Source organism: Convolutriloba macropyga, chromosome 13 (assembly GCF_964194025.1).
Source record: "Convolutriloba macropyga chromosome 13, txConMacr16.3, whole genome shotgun sequence".
NCBI classification, from domain to species: domain Eukaryota; kingdom Metazoa; phylum Xenacoelomorpha; order Acoela; family Convolutidae; genus Convolutriloba; species Convolutriloba macropyga.
Window position 1 is genome coordinate 801,059 of NC_134480.1, and position 25,962 is coordinate 827,020.

Here is a 25,962-nt window from a genome sequence, read left to right on the forward strand (position 1 = left end):
TAACAGTCATTGCCTTTATTGGAAACTTAGCCCTACATATCCTCTTCTTGTATTTAAACCATAAAATAGCCTTTGTACGACGAATGGTGCCAAACTTCATGAAGCTTAATGGAACCAATGTAACACTTAATCCATTAGTTTCCGTACCGAAACATCTAAAAGCAGATGTAGTTTCAAACCTCGCGAAACAACTCAGGACACCGCCAACAGTTATATCTCCAGAGGACATGGGAACCCTTAAAAGACATCACAGACGAAACTCAATGCCTGCATATTCAACAATGTCAATAAATACACTTGACAGATTCAACACAGACGTCCAGCTGGACAACCAAGCTCAACCCAGAGAGGAGAGTACGCTTTAAGTTCTTGAAAGTCTCTTATGGTTCGACAAGTATAAATCTATTAACTGATTAAGTATACCTTCATTCATTAAGTTCACCTCCTAAGTGCTTTATATACCCAAAATAGTGCCTCAATCCAAGAAAATAACCAATGCTTTGAACCATCCATTCAACCAGTACACTCCTTCAATTTCATTCAAAGTTTAGAGCTATTATTCAGCGAAAGAACCATGATTATTTGAGTGCTAACTCAATTTCTTCCCTCAACCTTAACCTTTTCTTATGTTCACACTCTTTATTCTGCATTAGCGCATCTTAACTTGTCAACTGTTCCGTCAACACCTTCAATCTTGTCTCAACTGTATTCCCGTTAACTTCTATTCCCATTTGTTTTAACTCAAACTTTATTTCTTTTGAATTCTTTAATTGTCTTTAACTTTAATGCTTTCGTTCAAACTCCTTTCTAAGAAAACATAAATTTTTCGTATCCTTATATTCGTGCAGATTATATGTTTTATAGAAAAATTGTAAAACCCAGTTCCTTCCCAAAATTTTCATGGAAAATTTTCATAAAGTTCGGTAGTGTCACGTCCCTTTTTCGTCCCTCATAGTTACGTGATGATTTCCCCTCAAAGATCCATAAATAAGCGCTTTATTTTAGTTTATTTTCAAATAGATCTCAAGGCCATATATAGCCAGTATTTTCCATCTAGGCCTGTAACCCCTAATTTGTTTATGTTTATGAAAAACAACCGCAGATTCACAGTGGACTGATAAACATATCAAGTGCCTAAAGGCCTCAGTTTTTACTTTTTTGAGTTTCCTGACGATGAATTCGCATAATTGGTAAATAACTTCAAGAGAGATTGAGTACTTGGTGAAGTAATTATTCTGATAAAGTAGGTAATAATACGGAATTGGAAATGTACTTAACAAACACCAAGAGACGTACAAAAGCCGGAAATTGCCCAACTTGGAGATCAGTAAATATTTACGAAGAACCAAGGCAGCCCAAGGTACAGCCCTGCGGTACCCAAGATCACCAGAAAACCGGAGAACCAGCCTGACAATCAGTTGATCAATATCTCTTAAAACTTGATAGAACTTTAAAACTTCTTGTTATTAATTGTTGATTAATTCTTGTTGAAATATTTAAAGATTGAACCGGAAAAATCTTTGAAAATTACTAAGTTAATTCAGGTTACCTTAGGGCAAAACTGCGAATACAATCAAAGCTTTAAAATACAAGGCAAACTAGTGGATATATCACGCATTCGAACCGCTCAATAAAAAGCTATTACTAGCTAAATTTATTCAAAATTTATCTGCTAAATACCGCACTGGGAAACATCTAAATAAGTCCTTGTAAAATGATAATTTTTCCAATTATTCGCTTCAAATATTAACCTCATCAACACCACGAGAAAGGCACTAAAAATCAGTGCGTAGCATTAAGTAAACAGTCCTGTATAATAAAAGATCTATTAAAATCTCTTGCTAGAAGAAATGAATTATAATCCTTTTTTTCCAATGGTGTCGATTATTTAACTAATTATATTGTCGAGAGCATTAAAAATTAAATTACTACATTTCGTGCTCCACGAAATTATTGTTAATGCCGGGTTTTATTTTAACTGGTAGGAAACGTTATCGGCATGCAAAAGACAATGTTTACGGAAGTTTCTAGATAAATTTTAGGAGCAACTTTTCTAGAAATCTTATTAGGAGTCACTTTGTGCAAATTCATTAGTTGAGTAAACTCACCCAGAGTGATGCATGCTTGATAATCGTGCATGGGGCTGAGGAAGTCTTCGGGTGGTGCAATCATTGTCCAAACATCTGAAAAAAGGAGAAATGTAAAGATACGTTTTATATATATATATATATATATATATATATATATATGTATATATATATATATATATATATATATATATACTATATATATATATATATATATATATATAATATATTTATATATATATATATATATATATATATATATATATTTATTTATATATGTATATATATATATATATATACATACATATATATATATATATATATATATATATATAAATTACTTAAAGAAATGAATGTGAAATTGATCTAGATTGAGTTTGCTAGAAATTAACTGTTTGTTCTAAAGCAAACGATTTGAGGGATATTGTTAGGATTCTCAGGAATAAATTGAATGATCTTGTGTGTGGAAAACAGATTGAAAAAGAGAAAACTGACTATCAGTGAATGATAACACACTTGTGCTAACCCTGAAATGCTATCACTTCTAGATCCAGAGATCTCACATAGCAGGTATCAGCTGGCATCTCCAAAGTCTTCCATTTCTTGGTATCATCAGTTTGTTTTAGATTAAGGTAGAAACGCATCATAATTTTCCCACTAGAATAACAAAGTTTTTGTTAAAATTTCCTTAGGGACTGTCATTGTTCCCCTCAGGAACAGTTTCAAAAAAACCTAAACAAGAATTGACCCTAATCGAGATAAAGAAATAATTTTCTGTTAAAAATGCTGATTGCGGAAGAAATACGTAAGCATTGTCCTAAAGTGAAAAAAGTAGTATAATTCTATTTGCTGAGAAAAAGAAAACAATTTTTATCGATTTCAAACGCAATCCTTCAAATAATCAGCAATTTTCTCAACACAATTGTAACAGTGAAACACACTGAATGCAAAAGTTAATTCCCCCCGTGTCGAAATTACCCCCCTGATTACCCTCAAACTGATGCAAGAGTAGGGTCATAACTAACAATGTGGGGGGGGGGGGGGTAAAACGAAGTAAGATTAGGGGGGTAATGCGGGTAATCGGGGAAACCCTGACTTTACCCCCAAAAAAGATGTAAGATTAGGTGGGTAACTTTTAAGGGGGTAAAACGATGTAAGATTAGGGGATCAGGGATTAATGGGAGTAATAGTAATGTGTATATGGTGACCTCCGCATCATAGAGCCGACTCATATATACGTATATGTATAAAATTACTATATTTTCTTGTTTTTTCAACTATATTTACATTTTTTCCATATAAATAAAAAATCTATCAATTTTGAGTAAATTTACTAAATTTTGTTATTATTAAATATCTGCGAAGCAGCTCAACGAAGTTGTTTTGCAAATTCACTGGTAAAACCTAAATTCACCATTACTATCTCTAATACCTTTATCATCAAATGGATCAATAGCTATTTTATATTGTTCCTTAGTTCCTAAATGATGTCTATTACTATCAATAGTATAATTAGTTACATTTTTAGATTTACCTTCATATATACCATTAGTACAATCTTCAATTGTAATCTGTTTATTAATAGTGGCTTTAGTTATACCTTTTAACTTTTTCTCTTCTTCTCTTTTAACAGTATTGTAACAATATGCTTTAGCTTTAAGGAAATATCCTTCTATAATAGTATCATTGGGTAATTCATCTTTCATCTTACTTAACTCATTATTATGTAAAATATCTTTTATATTATTCATTTCCTTTTCTATAGTACTATCTAATGGAATATTTATGTTTATAAATATACTATCTGTATCTGTGTAATGATAACTACAATCTAACTCTTTCTCAGAGTAATCATATATAGCTTTATACATGAATAGATTAGCTTTTTCTAATATAACAAAACCAATAAAATTAAATTTATCTAACTTAACATTACCTCTTGTTTTATGTACAGCCACTAGATCATCATCAAACTCTACAGCATATTTGAAACTGATATTTTCTACTAATTTAATATATCTATCTACATCATTAACTAACTCTACATCTTGTCTATTATATACATTCTCTATGGTTTTTCCATAGAAGGCATTATTCATCAGTTTAAAGAATACATCCCCAAATTTATCACCCTTAGCTTTAGCCTCCTTTCTTTTCTTAATATTAAACTCAATACAAGGCTTTAACCACTCACTCTTACTATACTCTAACTTTTGCTTAATTGTAAAATCTTCCAATTTCAAACCATGATCTAAATACCAATCTGACATCTCTCCATCAATTACATAATCTACCTTATCCGTTAACTTTAACATTAACTTCTCATTAGGTTTATATCCTTTCTTTTTATTTACATTTTGATTATCTGTAAACTGTCCAATGTTTGCCCTAGTCTTTTCAGGAAAGAATGGATACCTGTTTGTTTTCTGTTTCAAGTCATCATTATACTTTATATCAATAGTGTAGATATAACCCTTAGTAGAGCTAGAGCTAGTATATATTATATCACATACTTTAATCTCACCAGTAGGTAAGGCTTGAACCATAGCAGAAGCATATAATGAATTGAAGTCTAAATATTTTAGATAATTCTCTTTCCCAGTATACTCAGGATCTATACCTTTATTCATACATTTTACATGACAATCACCTAATACTGAAGCTAACCCACCTCTAATACCATGTTGTATTGTATCATAAATATTAACTGTATTTTATTTATAATACTTAAGTCTAACATTAGCATATTTCAACCCACACAACCAGGTTAACCCAGGAGTAGAATATGTGTAACATGGATCTACTTCATAAAATTCTAAACACATAGCTCTGAATTTCTCAAATACATCAACTGATAACAATACATCTGTTTTAAGATACAACATGATATAATCCTTTATTGTCTCACATTTAGTATCTTTCCAACAATCAATTGCTTGCTTATATTCTTTATCTGTAATACCATTTTGTTTCAACTTAGAATAGAATTCTTCATTAGGTGGTAATGCTGTTTCATGTAGTTTATCTATACTATCAAACCATTCATATGGGAATATACCTTTACGTCTTTCTAAGCCACATTTATTTAATGTTATACATTCTTTATTACTCAATGTTTTACTTATAGCATCTGAGCTAAGTGGATGGAAGAACCTAAACATATCTAATGCTTTAGCATAACCCATATCAATACTAATATAATTCTCATCAGTTTTAGTTAATACTTTTAGTCTAACTTTCTTTGCTAGTTTATTTATAAATAGATGATTATCATAATTAGAAGAATTAAATGCATACATAGGTACAAAATTATTCTTAGCTTGGAGGTTACATTTATTGTGAGCATATCCTCTGAATTTACCATTTAGATGATCATGATCTCTAACGATGTCTTCATTCAAGTTCTCATTACAATAATAACATCTACTATATAACGGAGTAATAGTCTCTTCTTTCAATGGAATATTTATACTAAATATATCTTTAAATAATTTATTATAATAATCTACTCTTTCTGCAAACCAATCAACTACTTTATCACCACAGTTACATTCATACTTATCTTCTAATATATCAGGATAGTCACTTTTTATATATAAACCACAAGCAATAGGAATGTGTTTACCATCTTTTATTATACATTCAAAATCAAAATACATAGCAGATGGTACTCTGTTTTTATAATGGAACTTATCAAACTTTAGGTAATCATCTTTATGGAATGTTCTTCTTCCTACATGTTTCTGTGTATTACATAAATCCAAATGTTTATTTAATGCATCTTCTGTTCTAAATGATACGCAACATTTTAGACATGGATAACATTTATTATGATTAGATAATGTTCTTAATAGGAATGATACATCTTTACATAGGAAGTAATGATTATCCCAGTATAATATGTTACATCCTTTATGATCATTATGATAAATTAATACAGGATTAATAGTCTTATTTTTAATTAGATTGAATACATTAAATAATACTTTATCTTTATTTAGTTCTTTTATTTTCTTTAAGTGATAATAATCATATCGAGGTATAGCCCCATTTGGTAATTTTATCTCATTAATATATTCAGGTTTATTATATTTACTAACTCTATTTGGATCACGTGATGCAGGGTGTAGATAAGCAATTAGACACCATAGCAATAACTTATTATCAGTATTATGTATATTAAGTATCTATCTAGATGTGAATGGTAACTCAGTATCACATCCACCACTACGATAAAACCTATGTGTATACATTGTCCTTTTAACAAATCGTTGCATGCTCCATCCAGATTGATTCATTTCCTGTTCCTGCATTCTAGAATCAAGTTCCCCATTCAATAAATCCAAGTCATGTGCATTATTATATTGCCTAGTCATTAACCTAAAGGTGAATTCATTTTCTTCTAGTTTATCATCCGTAGGTTTTGTATACTTAACTACATCAAAGATGTTAAATTTAATATGGGGATGTATGCTATGCAATGACTCCAGTCTATTCAAGAATTTAGGATCTTCATAATTACTACTAGTTATTATTGTTTGATTATGCTTCATATTATGATCTAATCCTAACTCACTAACTTTATATCTCCACTTCTTATCATCAAGTTTTTTCTGTTCAACATTTTCTTTATGTTCTTCGGATTCATTATGTTCATTTTTATTGTTATATCTATTATTACATATCTTGCAATATCCTTCAGTTATATTTTTATTAGTATCCTTATCCTTATCCTTATCAGCTAAACTGCTCAACTAAGTTGTTTTGCAAATTCGCAGATCCTTTCCCTCTACTTTATCCAGATTCATCTTTGTTTTCAAATGTTGATCCACACTATATTGACTTAGATAAGTCTTACATGTTACACAAGCAAACCTACTTCCATTCTTTATTATTTCCCCATTAACTAGTCTTACATTGTTCCAATGTTTTAATGTTGTCACATGATTATTATAAGCGGTATCATTATCTAGATATATCTCACAACTATCACAAAACTTTATTCCTTCAGGATACTGCTCATCTAACTTTTGTTCTATATCTTTATTAGTAACTTTTATTCCCTCATCCTTAGCTTCCTCAATAATTTTATTTCTATTTTATAGTCGTGCATTCTTTTTATGTTTAGGTGATTGAATATGTCTGTTATAATTCTTTAGAGTTAATTCTTCATTACATTCTTCACACTTAAACTTGTTTGTTTTAGGCTTTTGGATATAGACAAAATCATCAGATGAGTCTAAATCTGAATCTTTAGATTGATCTAGATCATTAGATTGATCTAAGTCAATAGATTGATTAGTGAAACTGCTTCGCAGATCTAAGTCATTAGATTGATCAGTGAACGAGCTTTGCTCGTGGTTTACCAAACTGCTTCGCAGATCTAAATCTGGAAAGTATTTTGCTTCTGCCTTTCGCATTGACTCACGCATATCTTCTTCTCTTTGTTTTAATTGTGCATCCTGTTTATCATACGACTCCTTTATTTCTTCATTTACACGATTAAACCTTCTGATTGATTCTAAAGATTTTTCTAATTCTATCTTTTGTCTTTCCTTATCTACTGGTTTGATTTCTTCCCTTGGTTTGTTTTTATTTTTTAACATTTGGACTGTCATACAAGTAGAACTAGATGGAGCTTGTCCATGAGATTGAGCTTGCTCACTTTGAGATTGGACTTGACCTCTTCCAGTTAGAATGTTTCCGTTGTTTTCCTGCACATTCATTTTTATATGCTAAATTTTGAAATAATATTATTTATATACCTTTTCAATACTATAAAAATGATTAGTACCAAATGTGATAAATGTAAAAAAAAGCTTGGTGTTGGAGTTGTGATGAATGCCAAAGTAAACCTTAATCATGTTTTGTATGTGATGAAATTATAACATATAGAGAAAGAAAAAATTATATGAGTAAGCATTATAATGATCCAGATCAATATCTAACATGTCATAAGTGTAAAGTAAATAAACATATCTCTCACTATAGATTCAAACATTACACTTGTAGGATATGCTTATATTTCAATAGATATAGATTTGGTCACACTAAAGAAAGATTTAAAGAACATGCAAAGAAATATAATATCCATGAAGCTGGTTCCCAGATCCACAAAGTGGTTTCACCAATCAGCAAAGCTGGTTCCCAAATCAAAGTTTAATCCTATTAAAATGTTACTTGCGTTCCCGTTATTTATTATATTGGTTTTTATTATTGTAATTGCTTATTGGAATTATGATAAATATTCTGATTTAAGCAAGAGATTCAAAGGATATAGGAATATTGTACCCGAACCATTTGAAACTAAAAAACATAACTTTATTATTTGTGGTCCATCTAATTCTGGTAAAACAATTTTATAAAAGATTATTGTGGTTTGTATGACACTGTTAATGTATTCTGTATTGATGGCAGTGAGTGGAGAGGATATAATGTATATGGCATTGATGATTTAAAATTATTAGATAATTTAGATAGTTTTGCTAGTAGTCTTATTAGTATAGCCGCAGTATTATATTTGATGATATGGGAGAAAACATTAGATTACCAGCTATAGACTCATTGTATTCTAAAGGTAGACATCACAATATTAAATAAATATGTGTAGGTCATACAGTAACAGATTTAAATACAAAAGCAATAGATAATACCCCAGCTATATATATTACTTTAAATAGTTAACAACAATTCTTTGAAAGAGTACAAGGGAAGTTTAAAATTGATTCTAATCTATATAGATTTAAACATTAAAACTATGGTGTAATAAATTATAATACTATTAGTGACTATTATATTGTATTAGATAAAGATGAAAATGTTGTATATGATTCTAGGATAGGTGATCTTGATATTGAGAAGTATGTTGATTATACAGAGTTTAAGGAAAAGGAATATAATATACTAAGTAGTTATTTAACAGATAGAATGATAGAACCAACACATTTTAAACCAAAAGAGTTATTGTTCTATTTTGAAGAATATTTAGAGTTTAAGGGAATACATAAATCAATTATTTTAAATAAAATATAAACAAATATAAAAAATGTACCTAGTGAGATATATAGTGGCTATTATGCTATTGCTGGCATGGTTACTATGGTAGGATTTGGATATTCTTACTTTCAAAAACATGGTAATATTAATGATAATAATTTTAATGGTATAGACATAATGAATATTGATAAAGCAAAAATTAAATTAAAAAATTGTAAGAATATGACAATAGGTTATGGTTTGATTGATAAAAGCAATTATGATCTCAATCATCCATTCAATATAGTATGTGTGTTCGCTAATTGCCTTGTAAATATTTATGCAACTCATAATCATACTAATTCTATATCTAAAAATGAGAGTAATATGTAGATAATGTCATAATGAAATTGATACAAGTAGTGGTTATCCAGAACATGAACTAATGGATCATTATAATATTTTTCATAAAAATTTAATGGTAAGATGCACGAAATGTATGCAAAGAATATAAAGTGGTTATCATTTTAAGGATAGATGTATAGATAATCGTACAGGCCTTATATCATCAGTACATAGTTATATTGACTATATCAATAATTATGATAATGATAGTAATGATAATATTGATATCAATAAAGATGATAAAGATGATAAAAATAGTAGTAATAGGGTGAGCAAGTCTCCCCGGGGGGATGTAGACCCCATGTATTAATATAGGGTATAGGAGTAATTTTTGAGAGAGGGTCTACACTAATGTATTAAGATAGGGTATAGGCGGAGTACATGTATTAAGATTAGTAATAGCGGCCGCCACGTATTAAGATAAGTAATAGCGGCCGCCACGTATTAAGATTAGTTATAGCGGCCGCCACGTATTAAGATTAGTTATAGCGGCCGCCACGTATTAAGATTAGGAATATCATCCACAATGTATTAAGATTGGGGATAAATCAAGGGGTGTTCCAGGGGGTGAGTAGTAAGGTGGGAGCAGATCAGGGTGATATTTCGGAGCCACTTGTCACGTGAATTTAGAGGTCATTTACGGATTAGCAGGGAATTATACATGCAGCGCGCAGGGAATTGTACAGTCAGCGCGTACGTACAGGCGGGGAATTATACATGCAGCGCGCAGGGAATTGTACAGTCAGCGCGTACGTACAGGCGGGGAATTATACATGCAGCGCGCAGGGAATTGTACAGTCAGCGCGTACGTACAGGCGGGGAATCGTACAGGCAGCGCGCATTAACGGATAATTTCCCTCGCAGTAAATTTCAACATTTTTTGGTTTAACCACAGCAATGTATTAAGATTAGGTATAGCCGCCGCAATGTATTAAGATTAGGTATAGCCGCCGCAATGTATTAAGATTAGGTATAGCCGCCGCAATGTATTAAGATTAGGTATAGCCGCCGCAATGTATTAAGATTAGGTATAGCCGCCGCAATGTATTAAGATTAGGTATAGCCGCCGCAATGCATTAAGATTAGTTATAGCCGCCGCAATGTATTAAGATTAGGTATAGCCGCAGCAATGTATTAAGATTAGGTATAGCCGCCGCAATGTATTAAGATTAGGTATAGCCGCCACAATGTATTAAGATTAGGTATAGCCGCCGCAATGTATTAAGATTAGGTATAGCCACCACAATGTATTAAGATTAGGTATAGCCGCCGCAATGTATTAAGATTAGGTATAGCCGCCGCAATGTATTAAGATTAGGTATAGCCACCGCAATGTAATAAAATTAGGTATAGCCGCTGCAATGTATTAAGATTAGGTATAGCCGCCGCAATGTATTAAGATTAGGTATAGCCGCCGCAATGTATTAAGATTAGGTATAGCCGCCGCAAAGTATTAAGATTAGGTATAGCCGCCGCAATGTATTAAGATTAGGTATTGCCGCCGCAATGTATTAAGATTAGGTATAGCCGACCCTAAATAGCAAGATAGCGCAGCGGAAGCGTGCTGGGCTCATAACCCAGAGGTCGGTAGATCGAAACTACCTCTTGCTGATCTGGCATTGTCACAGTACTAGTGGACTTTTACGCCCTCATAACATGGAAAAAAGTTAAATAAAAGAAAAAAAAATGAATTAATAAGTACAAAATAACAGACACAGTACAAATTAAGAACATGCAAATACAAATTTAATCAAACGTTTACATGATGATAGTACAAAAGAAAAGAGTATTAAAGTACATTTAGCCGAGTAGTTAATAAAGTCGACAACAAAAATTTGAGTAACTAACGAAGAATTAAGGAATTTAGAAAAAAATTACTGTCGACTTTATTACACTTCGACTTATTTTACATTAAATTTATCTAATTCACATATAATTACTCATAAAGTTTATAAGATGAACATCATCATTTGTTCAGTTTTGTTTGAAAAAATTTAAATAGTTGAAATGCTGCAATTATTCTGTAACATCCACACAAATTATCAGTTTTCTGAACTGGCTGTTGTATCATTTTCTGATACTTTTTATTCAAAAATTTGTATTTTCTGATTAGACGAGCCAAAGAATCAGCATAGTAATAAGTTCGATTGAGTCGAGCAATCATTATCCAATGCTCTCCAGCTTCACTGCTAGGAGAAGTGTTGATGATAGCAAGGCTGAATGTGGGTAGTCTTGGAACACAATCTGCTGGAAACGATCCCATATAGCGGTATTTGAGTTCTGGGATTCATTCAATAATCTGTCTCAGGGAAGTGTTATCCATGACAAAAAAATTTTCTCTGCTTTATTTCGCAAGTACCATTAACACACGGATTTTTAACTGTACAGTCAAGCTGAAAAGACTCATTCTCTTCAAAAAAGCAACAATCATTGGAGTTTTTACCTTGCTCTAATAAGACTTTGCTTGTCTTTTTAATTTTGTCAACAGAATTGTTATGGGAGTTATGGGAGTTTATAAAATAATTATAAAGAAAAGTACAAGAAAAATTAGGAGAGGAACGTAAACGAAAAAGTTTGAATTAGTTCGCCCCCAGTTAACGTCCAGTTTAAGAAATTACTTGGTGAAGAGAATGGCAACTGGGTGACGATAATATATAACCCACAAATGTTCCAATGCAGAAGGCAATGATGTTGAACCCATAAAAAACTGAAAAAAATATGAAACAATTTTCGTTAACGCAAAAATCTTCAGACATTTTTAGCAACCAATCCGAACTGATCAATTTTAACAGTGGACATCCTTTCTCCTAGAACAATTAATTCTGTCACGCTTCTTAGCGGGCGATCGAAAAACATTTCTAATCGGATACTTTCACCGCTGAGCTCAGGATAATGAATATTTTCTCCAGCATCTTGAAGTGAAGTGAGATCAAACACAAGTACGTAATGGTTCTGAAATGGATTATGTGGGAACGCGGGAATCTCTTCGTTAAAATTCATTGCTTTCATTGTTGTTACATATGCCCTACGGTCATTGCTTGTATCAACTGATACTATAGCTCTACCTCCTCGAACAATTCTTAGTTCCCGTAAACCAAATTTCTGATAATGGAAAGGATTTTCTTGAAAATGTCCTGTGAATGCTGAATTTGTGTTCATCGCAATAGCTATTCTTCTGATTGGAGCATTGTTAAAAACATTTTCCTGAATAAACTGGTTCTGTCCTGAAGGAATAATGAATGTGCGTGCAATTGTTTCCATAAAGTTGTAACAAGCAGGTTGATGAGTTAATTGATATTTGATAGTCTGGTGATACACTTCGATAACAACAACACGTCTTGTAAACAGGGAACAGTCAAGAACTTTAAGGGAGACGTGAGGATTGTAGGAGATCATGTAAAAATTGGGTCTTGCACGAATCAATTTCAGTCTAACTTTTGTATTTGGAAGCAGTATTTTTTCACATTGGAACAAATCAATTGCTAATTTACCGTAATAAGTAGTTCCATTTTTCAGCAAAAGTTCTTCCTCTCGATCTATAAAAGGGCTTTTCTCAAAATTGCTGGGTTCTTTTTCAAATTCATATCCATGACAAGCCAAAATACCTTCATTATTTCTTGTGGAAGCGTTAAATTCATTGGAAATTAAAGCTTTGTGTCCATAGAGACCATTTGAGTTGTAAACCTGTTGATTGTTCAGATACACCTCAAAGTTGGAGAAGAGCGAGTGCAATAAATTGTTGACGTGAGTTAGATAATGTAAATCATCATCTGTAAAAGACATTCCCATATCTCCTTTTCCATGTTCGTCTTTTTTCATAAAGTCATCAAACAATCTTCCCTTTTGTAAACCAACTTTGATTTGAAGGTGGATATCTCTCATATCAAGATATATGCTTCTATCTGTTTCAAACTCGAACTCAATGCTGCTTTCATCCAATGAAGTACTGGGATAAACTTCTTGAACGTGAGAAGATTCAATTGGTTCCAAAACAGGAATTTTGTCAAAAATCTCCAAGCAAGAGTTCGTAAAGTGACCATAACGAAAGTTGCTATCGTTTGTTGATCTAGTATTCATTTTAGCTTTGAAAAAATATCTCTTCTAGTTCGACGACGTCGACTGGTTTTCGGGGGAATTCTTCGAATAATGCGACGTTTCCTAACTTTTCCACCACCTAGCTGTTTACGTAATGTTTTCTTTCCAACATCTGCAGCCACAGATTTGAATTTTTTCTTTCCAGTTAGAACATTTCTAATTTCTGGTGCAGCTGTATCAAGCAAATCAGCACCAACTCCTTTTGCTGCTGGGACAACATATCTCTTCAAGAATGGAATAGCTGTCCTCCCAATTGTTTGTGCTAATGCTCCGAATCCTCTTCCCCTCTGTCTTGAATAACCACGAAAATACGGTAAATCACTATCAGCAACCATTTTCTACAACTTTAAATCTAAAAATGATTGTTAGAAGTTTTTCTAAACATTAGTACCGCTCTTGTTACACCAACAGAGTTGAAAGGAACTTTTTCACCATAAGAGTCCCGGAGCTCGAGTTTTATGCTGTGGAATGAGTTTTTTAGAGTTTTTAAAGTTCCAAATTTTTAAAGTTTTTTAAATTGTTAAGTTTGGAAAATTTTGATAATTCATGTATTGTCCCGTTGAGATGATATCTCCATTCTTAACTTTTGATATAAACGGAATGCATCGTAAAAGAGCAGCTTTTGTATCACCCACAATATTGTATTCAACAATATCACTATATATCATTAAGGTGTGTATTCGTACAATGTCATAAGGGAACTTGGGAAAATGTGGACCAGCACCACTCATGAAAACACCCATACCATAAACAGCTTCTTCGCATCCAAAGACATGACAAAGATCGGCACTAAAAATGACAAGTAAAGAGTTCTGATTCGGAAGACTCAAAGATATTCGCTGAGTAATTTTGTTAACGTGTAACTTGATTGGTGTTTTTTTCATATTTTTCACGTTCCTGAATTTTTTTGTTCATTTCATTGACAATATCAGAGATCGAGGGGTATAGACCTGGATCAAGTGTGTAATAATCCGATGGTTTTGTATCTGGCGTTGCCTCATCTAGATAGAAGAATTTACCCTCTGTTATGTTTTGGTACAAGGAAGGATACGACAGTTCTGTTATCGCTACCTCCCATTCTCCATCAAGATTAATTTGTTCAGGTAGAAAATTCGTGAAAGAACTTAGTGTATTGTTTGGGTAACAATCAAACGACGCATTGGAAACCAACTCAACAGTGAAAGAACTCATCTTTGAATGATACACTTTGAAAGCTCTTGTTCATAAAATTTACCTAGAAATTCATCACCTTGTTCTCCACAAAGGTTATAGGTTGGCGGTTTAAAAGTAGCAACTTTAACAATTTTGAATATTTCAATTGTGAACTGTGATTTATAACTTTTTCTGAATGGAATATCTTTTTTTGATATACGAACATTTTCACCCACTTTAAAACGTGGTCCTTTATATTGGTTAATTGGGTTTCTGTAAAAAATTGACAAAAAGTCTTTGTTTGTTACATTTTTGGAGCTTTACCTGTTGAGCGATTAACTCTTGTGTTCATAGTTTTGACAAAGGAATCCATTTTTCTCATGTATTTGTCACCATTTTCTTCCATATAGCGATAAATAATGTTTTTCAGGGATTTAATGGCTCGTTCTGCTACAGCAGCTTTCGTTTCACTTCTAGTAGAGTACATTTTAATTTTCTTGTCAATACAAAACTTTCGAAACTCACCACTAAACTCTGTTCCCTGGTCAACCCATACTTTCGCGGGCATACTTTTTTTACGCAACATTTTTTTGAAAGCTACAACTGCATCGGTAGAGTACTTTGACTTCATTGGTTGCACACGAACAAAGCGAGAAAAGACGTCAACACATACTAATAAATACTTCACTCCATTATTAGTATCCGATAATTTATCCATAAAACCTAGATCGAGACACCAGATCTCATTGATTCGCTTAGCAAATGCTGGTAATCTTTTGAAATGTCGTGTTGCATGATGATACTTTGTGTAGGAATCTTTACTGTGTAGAAAGTAGCCAACTTTCTTTTTGGATAACCCACTTGCTTTTTGCAGATTTTTAATTGATCCATATGCGGCTCTTCCATCTCTATACAGCCTTTGTAGCTTGGCTTTTTCAGATTTTGAAAGGAATCCAGCTCCCTCTGTCTTTGCTTTTGGCATCTTTGTTTATTATTTTTTGCGGATTTATTCCGGTAGCATCAAGTATTGTGTAATATATGTCGGGGAAAATCAACGTTCTTTCTTTTTAATGCAAAAATAAAATCTGCAAAAGCTACTACTGTATCTCTTCCATCTAATAAAATTGTGTCGTTGAGAGATAGCTTAACTCGCGGTGAATTCAAAATTTGATCTACAATTGATTTGTTCTTTAAAGATCTGGTTTTGTTGCTGATTTCCTTGTAATTAGGGTCAAAATGTGTTGGGACAGAAACTGGTTTCTGCTCAAAAGTGTCCAATTTTTTAACTTGTAATTTGAATTTTTGTTCGTAAAGGTGTTGAGGAATCAAAACAAACTGTTCCATTTCAAGACAATCGATTAATGATAGATGGTGTCAAAATTGATATGAGCTCTATTCCTTTTCGTGAACTTAAAATTGCTCTTCTTTTATTTATTCCTGTTCTTTTTAGCACGAGTTGATGAATTTCGTCTCTCTACTTTATTACGTCTTGTTTTTGTATTTCCTGTAGTTGTCCCCCGAGAAGGTTTACTATGCATTCGTTTAGAAACTGAATGAAATATTTTGGACAATTTCTTAGGAACGATTTCTTGAAGTTCTGGGAATACGCTTGGAACGTTATCAGCGTAGAGAGATGTTGTGTGTTCATCGTTCAAAAAAGTAATCTCTTGTTTCGTTTTAGGGAGAAAAAAAATAGTGGGAATAGAACCACTGTTTCTGCAAAATCTAAGAGAGTCGACTGTTTTCGGAGTTAGATCAATGAGTAAATGTCCATACGGGATTGAAGTTGCTTTTGTATACCAATCTTTTAATTGTGATCCTAACCCGAGCTGTTGACTAAGAGTGTTAATCTGGAGAACATCTCTAGGAGACTTGAATAAAATTATATGAGCATTTTGTAACTCAATATCTCCTCCCAACCTACTCTGATGAAAAAGATTATGCTTTATATATATTGTACTAAGACCTTTGTGTCTTCCAGCTGTCGCGATTCTAACAAATTCTTTCGAGCTTGAGATTTCTTCACAAGAATCATCAACAATCAGCAAATACTTTGTTCCATTATTGGGTAGACTCTGAATGAACTCAAAGTCAACTCCTTGAATAAATTGAATGTTCTTAATGTTTTTGGACATTAGAACGTAAAGTGATTGATAATGTTGATAAAAATAGTAAATTTTATCAAAATCGGGTTGAGTAGTTCCAATAATTAGCCAATCATGGATAAGATGAGATTTTCCAGACCCGCTTGGTCCCACCAATGAAATAAAAATGCGTTCCTTAGTAGAGATTATTTTGTTCATAGTTTAGGAGAAGGTAAAATATAACCGACTGTACTAGATAAGATAGCAATCCAAACTGTTGTTTCTTCACAGGTTTCGGCAAGAGTCATTCATACTATACAGCACGCTAATATTAACAAAATAACAAAAAGTTGGGACAAAAAAACCACCAGAGATCTATTACAAGTCTGTCCAAAACATTTCCACGATCGTCGTTCCTGGTTATTATCATTAAAGACAAAATTACCTAAATTTAAACCGTTATTTGTATGCTCGGTCATTTATACCTTATTTTTAAGGGAAAATCAATTTTTTGAACTGGGAATGCAACTTCTCTCTGATTTCAAACGTAGTAAAATAAAAATAATAAATTACAGAACGATCACAAATACAAATAGAAATTACAAATAGAAATTACAAATATTATACGTTATCAAAAAAAACCAGAGTCCAAGTTCCGTAAGCATAATCTTTCTTCTCTGCACAGTGAAATGTCTTTTTGTGTCGATACGGATAATTGCTACAATCCCAGTCAGTATCCGAGTTATTGAGAAGTTTGGAAACTTTTGGACACCCAAGATCATCTAGATTCTCCACATCTTTACACAAGTAATTTGAGAGAAGATTACACTTCTTTAATCCTTTTGCAAGGTATTCTGTTGTAGGTGAACAATGTTGGTGAATGATTGATGACAACTCAGTGTATTCTAGTTTTCCATTGTTCCAATTAATCCCATGTAAATTTTTAGTGTTCCATTTTGCTTGAAAAGTAGGTTTATAGTCTTTGGGTGGGAGGAAACTGTATCCCAATACAATTCCATCCTTGAAAACACCCAACTCCTTGACAATTTTCCCTTCCAAGCACTCAATATCAAACACAACGAGAGACATTCTTTTTTCTAGGTTGAATTATTACAAAAATGATTAGCAGTCTAGCATTTTGAAAATTTGAGGATGATAAAAAGATTAACCCAGTTAAATGTCCCAGGAAACGTGAGCTTGGAAAAATTGGTAACATGTAACAGTATCCTGGTCCCTTGTTTGTAGTTGTTTTAACCGCTCCAGCAGAATCGTGTAGTATAGCATGTAATCGAAAAACTTTCAATCTAGCAAAGAAAAAATCTAAAAAAGAATTTCCATAACCAATAAGTCCTCCATGAGGAAATTTTTGGTTAATTTCCTCCAAATTTATATTCTCGTCCCAAATCTTTCAGGCCGCTAAAAAACAGTTTTTGCGTTTTTCATTTTCGGGAACATTGAAAGGATGCTTCCGTAGCAATTGAATATGTTGACAAGAATGACAATATCCATCAACTTTGCGTTCCTTCATCCATGTCAATGCAAGTTTTCTTAAACTTTTCAATATAAGATAAAAGTGTAGGGAGATGCTCTAGTAAGTTCTCGTACTCTTCTTTTTTTATTTCAATATTTGTCAGAAAACTCCACTGATATCCGTTCCAACGATGTTGTGAAATGGTAACTTGTTGTTTATCTGAACGATATAAAAGACTTGTTCTGCGTAATCCGTTGTGAATAACCCACTTAAATTCTGAAATATGGGACTCGATGTCCAAATTTTCTAATTTGGGAAAATTTTGAGCTTCAAGAACAGTATAGGAATATCTTTTAAGTTCGTAATGAAGTCTAACGTGAAAAACCTTTGACTTGTCTCTGAGACTCAAAAAAATGTTTCTTGAGCAACCAATATCCCAACTCATTCTAAGATCAAAGATTTTTAAAATGAAAAATTTATTGTAGAGAAGACAAAGACATATTACAAAATCACACAACAATTATTATTGAAATGTACATTGTTCAATGATAGAAGAGTCATTCAAATTTTGAATCAGTTCCTTGAACTCGTCCAAATTGTAGCTGACATAAGTCACCTGCTTGAACTCATTGTTTTCCTTGCGACAAAAGAGTCGAATCTGCACATAAATGGAGGCTGGATTCTCCTGAACGTATTGAATGAAAGTCACATATATTCGTCGATTTCTTCCTATGCTGACCTCTCTGACTTTGTGACATCGTTGCAGCACATCCTCCATACATGGGTTCTTATCAAATTGAGTCGAGTGCTCACTCAGTTCCAACTCCCCATCCAGGATATTGTTCTTGAGGAAACAGAATTTCTTGAATTCGTAATCTCCTATTCGAAGTTGTTGGTACTTCTCAAATGTTCCAGAATTATCTTTTTTGAAGACTTGGAAAGTTGGTTCGGAATAATTTTGTCCGTTTTTAAAAATCTGGGACACAGTAAATCTCCCAAATCTTTTTTTGTGTTAGAACCAAAGTCTATATAAAATGGAACCGAATCAGTTCCAGTTTTAGGTTGAGAATCAGTAAACATAGACGGAGCACTCGAGTAAAACAGAGAGACTTTAGAAAGAGACATTTTATCAACTTAATGTGACAGATAGAAATTAATTGAATGATTTGACTTGTAATTTTACTTCCTCTATTGTTTCCGATCACCTTTATTTGGTAATGATGTCATTATCCTTCTTTCATTTCCACATATGGAAATTTCAATTGCGTCATTTTGCAAAAATTCCTTATAAGGAAACTTAGTCAGAAATTTTAAGTTGAGCAAACATTTGAACTAGAGCAGCATATTTATCTTGATGTTTAGCACGTCTGTGCTGCATTAGCGAGTAATAGTGTTTGAAATAATTAGAACAAGTAAAACAACGGATTTTTCTGAGTTGCTGTCTCTTGAACTGTGTCATTTTTCAAATGAAATTTTCGCTGCGTTTGAACTGAATTGCGTTATTTCCTTATACGGTAGTTTAAAAGAATCACTCCAAAATCACTTTGGTTACAGAATGGCAGCAGTTATGTGTCAAGTTTTACCTGACTTTTATAAAAAATTTTGTGAGAAAGCCTTGTTCATTTGCGTATCAGTTAAGGATTATAAACCTTACTTGCTTACTAGTGAATACTCTGTTGCGTCTCACAATTACACTTTTTGCCCTCTGAAAAATTGTTCTTATCACATAATTCTCATTTCATCTTCCATTAATGAATTACTCCAAAAATTGGATGATTTATCTTTTCAATATCAGACAGTGGACTTATACACCTTATATAAACATCAGTTTTTTGGTCACACAAACGAAGAAGCAGGACTTGATTTCACCCAATTGAAGAGAGCGGTACAACATAATTCGGAAAACAATTTTGTTGAAAAACTACCCAGCGTGTCTAGGAAGAGATTGAGTAGAAAAAAGTTCAAGAGACATCTACTGAGAGCTGAGCAAAGAAATGCAAGCACACAAACATTGAGATCATCCTTCTTCGGCCGAATTCAGTCACTTAAGAACTCAAAGTATGAGAGTGAATTAATAAAAATTGTTGATTGTTTACTAGATGGTCATGGAATAATTGATAACCCCATGTTGTACTTTGAAGTTAGAAAGTAATAAAGTGTTTGTACTAAAATGTTTTTTTATTAGTGTATATTCTAAAAGTCGAAATTTGAAGTCGATTTGTTTGTTAAATGTCGAATTTTCACACAACATTTTTTGTTAAAAGTCAAAAATAGAACCTCCGATTTTTCATTAAAAATCAAAAATGTTACCAAACTATGCGTGCAAAATGTGCAATTTTTTCTCATTTTTCTTAGTTTTACGGTATGATTTTAAGCAAAAAACACAAATTTTAATAATTTTTAAAATGACAAGTTTTGAATCTGTTCTTGCAGCTTAAAAATTAAAATGACAAGTTTTGAATCTGTTCTTGCAGCTTAAAAATCGGATTTGTAACAGTAATTTTTTCTTAAAAATCGAATTTTTTCTCGACATTTTTTGTTAAATATCGAAAATGAATTCGACAATTTTCTTAAATATCAAAATTAAATTCGGTATTTTTCTTAATTGTTGAAAAACAATTTTTCAATAATAACCAAGTACCTAAATTATCAAGTAAACTTTCGTGTTAATCTTTTATTCTGGAAAACTATAAAAAATTATAAAATTGAAAATGTAAATTTAATACGAAACACCCAAAAGGTATTCAGAAACTTTATTATTTTTACGAACAAATACAAAATAGTTTACAAAATTGAACATAGAAATCATTCAAAAAGAGTTTCAATGACATATTCTGGTAAGTTCTGAATTTCATTACCGAAACCTCTTTGTCGTTCAATTCTACCAGGTAGTTGAGTTGGTCGAACAGTGACTGGGGTATTAGGTACATCACTCAAAAAGATAGGGTTGTGAGCTGTTCCTTCCTCAATCGATGGGGTTGTCATCGAGGGTGTAGTTGACATGTCAGTAGATCCATAGTACTGCGCTGGATCAAAGTTTTCCAGATCGTTAAATGACGTGGTGATACTAGTATCAATACTCAACTCGCTATGTTCTCTTCTATGAGCTCTTGAAGCTATTTGGAGAAGATTATTTTCCACCTCCGGACCTGATACCTCACCTACATCCGGTGTAGTGAACCAACTGTTTGGAATTTGCCCTTCCTCCCAAGGAAATGTGTACTGAATATTTCCAGCTACGTAGTTGGCAGGAAAATCAGATCCATTAACGTGAGGATAGTGGTGTCCGCTGACAACAGCACCTTCGTGTCCCATCGCGTGAGTTCCGAGTTGATTCTCTGTGATTGGGACCTGTCCCTGATGATATCTATCAAACTGTTGTCGCTGGTGCTCAATAATGTGCCTCACAGTAATGGGTAAAGTGATCAGAAACTCATACAGTCCGTTTGATAAATCTCGAACTCCTATCCGAGCAATATCCTCAGTAAAAGAAAATGAGTACAGAAGGTTATTATTTTGAACGGTGAACTCCATTTTGGAATAAATGATAGAAGAGGTTTTTGTTAAAAAGTGATGAGAATGGATGAAAAGATTCTTGCCGAGAACGTGATAAAAGCAATCAGTGAAGAGAAAGTTATAAAGCAGCAAATTTCCGTTTTAGGAAGGGAACAGGATATATAAATTAGATTTAAACAAAAGTTAGAACTAAAGTAAGTATTTTTAAACAAAAAGAAAGTGAATGTTGGAGCTCGATAGCAGGATAAAATGTTGAGGAGTAGTTAGTATAATGTGAGAAAGTAGTGATGATGTTTTCAGAGAAATTGGATCAAATGATAATGTCAAAATCAACAACCTCTATATATAGTGTGCTCTATCCAATCAGACAACAGTAACCAAAGATGGAAGATTTTATGAGAAAAAGTGACGTTTAGCTTGAAATTTCTGGACGAACTGAAATTCAAATCCAAATTTGGGTAAAATTTTCTAACAAGGTAGGAAGTGATGGATACATACAGGTTTCCGACTATGTTTTTACCTAAAATGGTCTATTTAAGTTGAAATGAAGTGACATAATTTACCAAAAAAGTCAAGCTTTGATAAATTTTTTCCAATTCGTCAAATTTCAGATCAATCTCGGAAAATGTTCCATTTTTGGAATCAAATTTCGGTATATATGCGTTAGGTAAACGAATTCCGAATCTGATCAGTACTCCCAATGCATTGTAGTCGTTGTAATAATGGAAGTACAGAGCACTCTGTAGTGAAGAAGTTATTGTTATTGGTTCTGGGAGAGGAACAAAGTTTGTTTGTGAAATATTTCTGTACTGTTCCAATATATCGGGGACGGAGTTCAAAATGAACAACAATTCGTATTTGCTTACATAAAATTCTGAGGATAAATCGAAAGACTGTTTCGCAATAAACTCCTCATATTCAAATTTTTTAATAGAGAGCGTTGCATACTCAAGTCCTTTACTAAATCGGATTATTCTGTTGGATTTTGTGAAAATGTCCAAAAAATTGTAAAAAAATGGTATGAATCTACATCAATTTCGTCAATTTTGTATAAATCAGGTATACCTTCTTTTCTCTTGTAAATCTTCTTCAATATTTGTAAGAGGTTTTTGATCAACATGTATCACAAATGAGTAAAATTTCACGTATTAATCTATTAAAATAAAAAAATGTTAAAAGAGAGAATGAGATAAGCAAAACGATATCATTAACTTTTACAACAAGTTTCTTAATACTAAAATTTGATTGGTTTGTAGTTTGTAATATAATCACGTTAACGTCAATTGTATATAAGTTATCTTCAATTAAAGTAGGAGTTTTCTTCTCTAATGTTTTAATATTATTGTAAAAACACATTTAGTGTTTTATCGATGAAATTACAAATTTAGTTTGTTTACAATAATATTTGTATTCTCTAAGTGAGCAAACATCTGACAGATAGATTTTGTTAAGAAGTCTGTTTTGGGATGAATAGCATTGTTTTGTAAAAAAGTAACACAAATCAGCAATATGACAAATAAATATAACTTAAGATTTCCGATTTTCCTCCAAGGAATAAGGTTACACATTTTTGATGTTTTCTGGATTTAAATACAATGTATAATGTAACACTGTGACTACTTCGTAGGAAGTTCTTGAACTTTCGTATTGCGTAATGTTACTAAAAATAGAAATTACGTCATTTCCTTATAGGGAAATAATTAGTCATAAAAGTTATTCTAACTAAAAAACCAAAAATTGTATTCATTCTCACTTTGTTATCAGATACAGTTGCTCGGCAATTTACTTAAAATTTATTCAATTTATTTTGGATCACAACAATACAATGCCTTCTCTTGATAGAAATCTACCTGTCAAATGCTCAAAGTGCCAGAAAATGGTTGTCAAGCAGCAAATGGCTCGACACAAAAAATCGTGTGATAGTGGGACTTTAAAATGTCCCAAGTGTCCACATTTCTACACAAAGTGGAAAGAGGACTTGAACTACCACCTTGCTAAGCATTTAAAAAGAGAAGCTTAGTACAGTGTGCACCATATGCTTGGAGGAATTTCCAAGTTTTTATTCTCTTCAACAACATAAGAGACAAAAACACGGAACATCGATCAAAGTTGGAACCAAATCCAGCGAAAGCTTGAAAGAAGTATTAGAATCGGAAGAATTGGATAGGAACAACGAACAGTTACAGCAGGAACTTAGTGCCTGTCAACACTTCTTTGACAATACTGAGATGGAGAATGGGAGACATAGAGTATTAAATTTTAAATTGTCGAGACTTGATCCCAGCGAAATTAATGAAAAACTGAAGGAAGTGTTTGAAAAGCTTAACTGTGCTGCAAAAATAAATTTATCCCTGAGATTTATTTTACGAAATGTTGACACAGACGAATACCGATACTTTTATGCTCATGAGAACAACCCCTTCTTTGAGAAGTCTCATTTACTTTGTTCTAAGGGAGACTTAGTCTCATTTCAGGATAGAGTAGAGAAATTGGATTAGATTGAGACTTGTGCTCAAGAAAGGGCAAACACAAAATGGCGGTATGCACTAAATACGAAAGTAAAAGTTTTCTGTGCTCTTCTCAACAATATCCCAATGGGATGTTTAGATGCTGTTATACCTGAACAGTTGTTGAGGAGAAACGATGTAAATTGTCTTGTTACGAATGGATACGGAGAAACCTACAAGGACTACCTTTGCTTGTTTAGAGCTGTGGCTGTTCACTTGTATGGATCAGCTGAGCTGGAAACAAACGCAGCTAAGTTGTTCAGTGACTTTCTCCACGAGTCTGGTCATGACGCAATTAACTTTAGAGGAGTGTCAATGGATCACCTTGTGTTTGTTGAAAATGCTATAAAACACAACATTTTCATTTATGACATTGACATTGAGGACGGGGATTTTGTAGGTGAACTTGCCAGAAGAAGTATTGAGATGTACGAGAACAACATTAATCTACTGCGCTACAACAACCACATTTGCTATGTTGATGATATCAACACGTTTTTCAAACGATTCCGCTGTCCTAATTGTGATTATTGTTAATAAGCGTGCTGGTAATTTCCACCGTCACGTGAAATCTTGTAAAGATAGGATACAGCACATTTATCTGAAGAGTGTTTACACTTTGGGAGAAACTTTGTTCGATAAACTTGACGGTTTTGGAATTGGATATGAGGAAGAACAAAAACTGTTCAAAAACTTGGCTGTTTTTGACTTCGAATCAATCTGCGTTCCATCTAATGAACTAAAAGATACCAATACAACTACTTGGATAGGAAAACATGAACCAATATCTGTGTCAATTTCCTCTAATTTATTACAAGAACCTATTTTCCTTTGCAACAGAGACCCCAAGACACTGATTGTATGTTTTGTTGAAGCATTAGAAGAACTAGCTAGCAGAAGTAAAGAAGAAATGTTGCAAAAATTTTCCTCAATTGAAAATGCAATTAAAAACAGGGTAAGTTCTATTTTCGAGAAACTAAATGGAAGGAAAGATGAGAGTACTCCAATGTTTGAGTTTCAATATATCGAAGAAGAAGAAATTGATATGTCGACTCAATTCCTCCAAATTCAGAAAAATCAACTTCTCGAACTACAACAACATTTTGAACGTTATGTCAGCATTTTACCTGTATTTGGATTCAACAGCGGGAAATATGATCTGAATCTTATCAAGTCTTATTTACTACCCTACCTCATTCACGAGCGCGATATTCAACCAACGGTTATTAAAAAAGCTAATCATTTTGTATCCTTTAAACTTGGCGATGTTCAGTTTCTCGATATTCTAAACTTTCTTGGTGGAGCAACATCACTAGATTCGTTCCTCAAAGCCTACAAGACAAATGAGACCAAAGGATTTTTCCCTTATGAATGGTTCGACTCACCAAACAAATTGGATGTAGCTTTCCTACCCCCTTACGAATGTTTCTTTACTAAGTTGAGAGATCACAATCTCTTGGAAAAAGAATTTACGGATTTCACAAAATTGTTGAATAGTGGACTTTCCCAACAGGAGGCTCTGAAAAAACTTAGTTTGAAGGTAGTGCCCCCCTCGGGATTCGTCAACTACAATTACCTGGAAAGTGTGTGGGAGCACGAACAAATGACAACTTTTCAAGACTTTGTCAGGTGGTATAATAACAAAGATGTTGTCCCGACACTAGAAGCGA

General features: G+C 32.8%; 1 protein-coding gene across 1 annotated transcript in view; it reads right to left on the minus strand.

The window, feature by feature from the left end:
* The window catches only part of LOC142351846 (uncharacterized), a 159,280-nt gene that overhangs the window by 17,758 nt on the left and 115,560 nt on the right, over positions 1–25,962 (minus strand). Inside the window, exons 8-9 of the mRNA XM_075404073.1 lie at positions 2,614–2,744; positions 2,109–2,183 (exon numbers count right to left, since the gene is read on the minus strand). Of these exons, the coding sequence (XP_075260188.1) occupies positions 2,109–2,183; positions 2,614–2,744 (206 nt within the window). The remainder of the gene's footprint in view (positions 1–2,108; positions 2,184–2,613; positions 2,745–25,962) is intronic.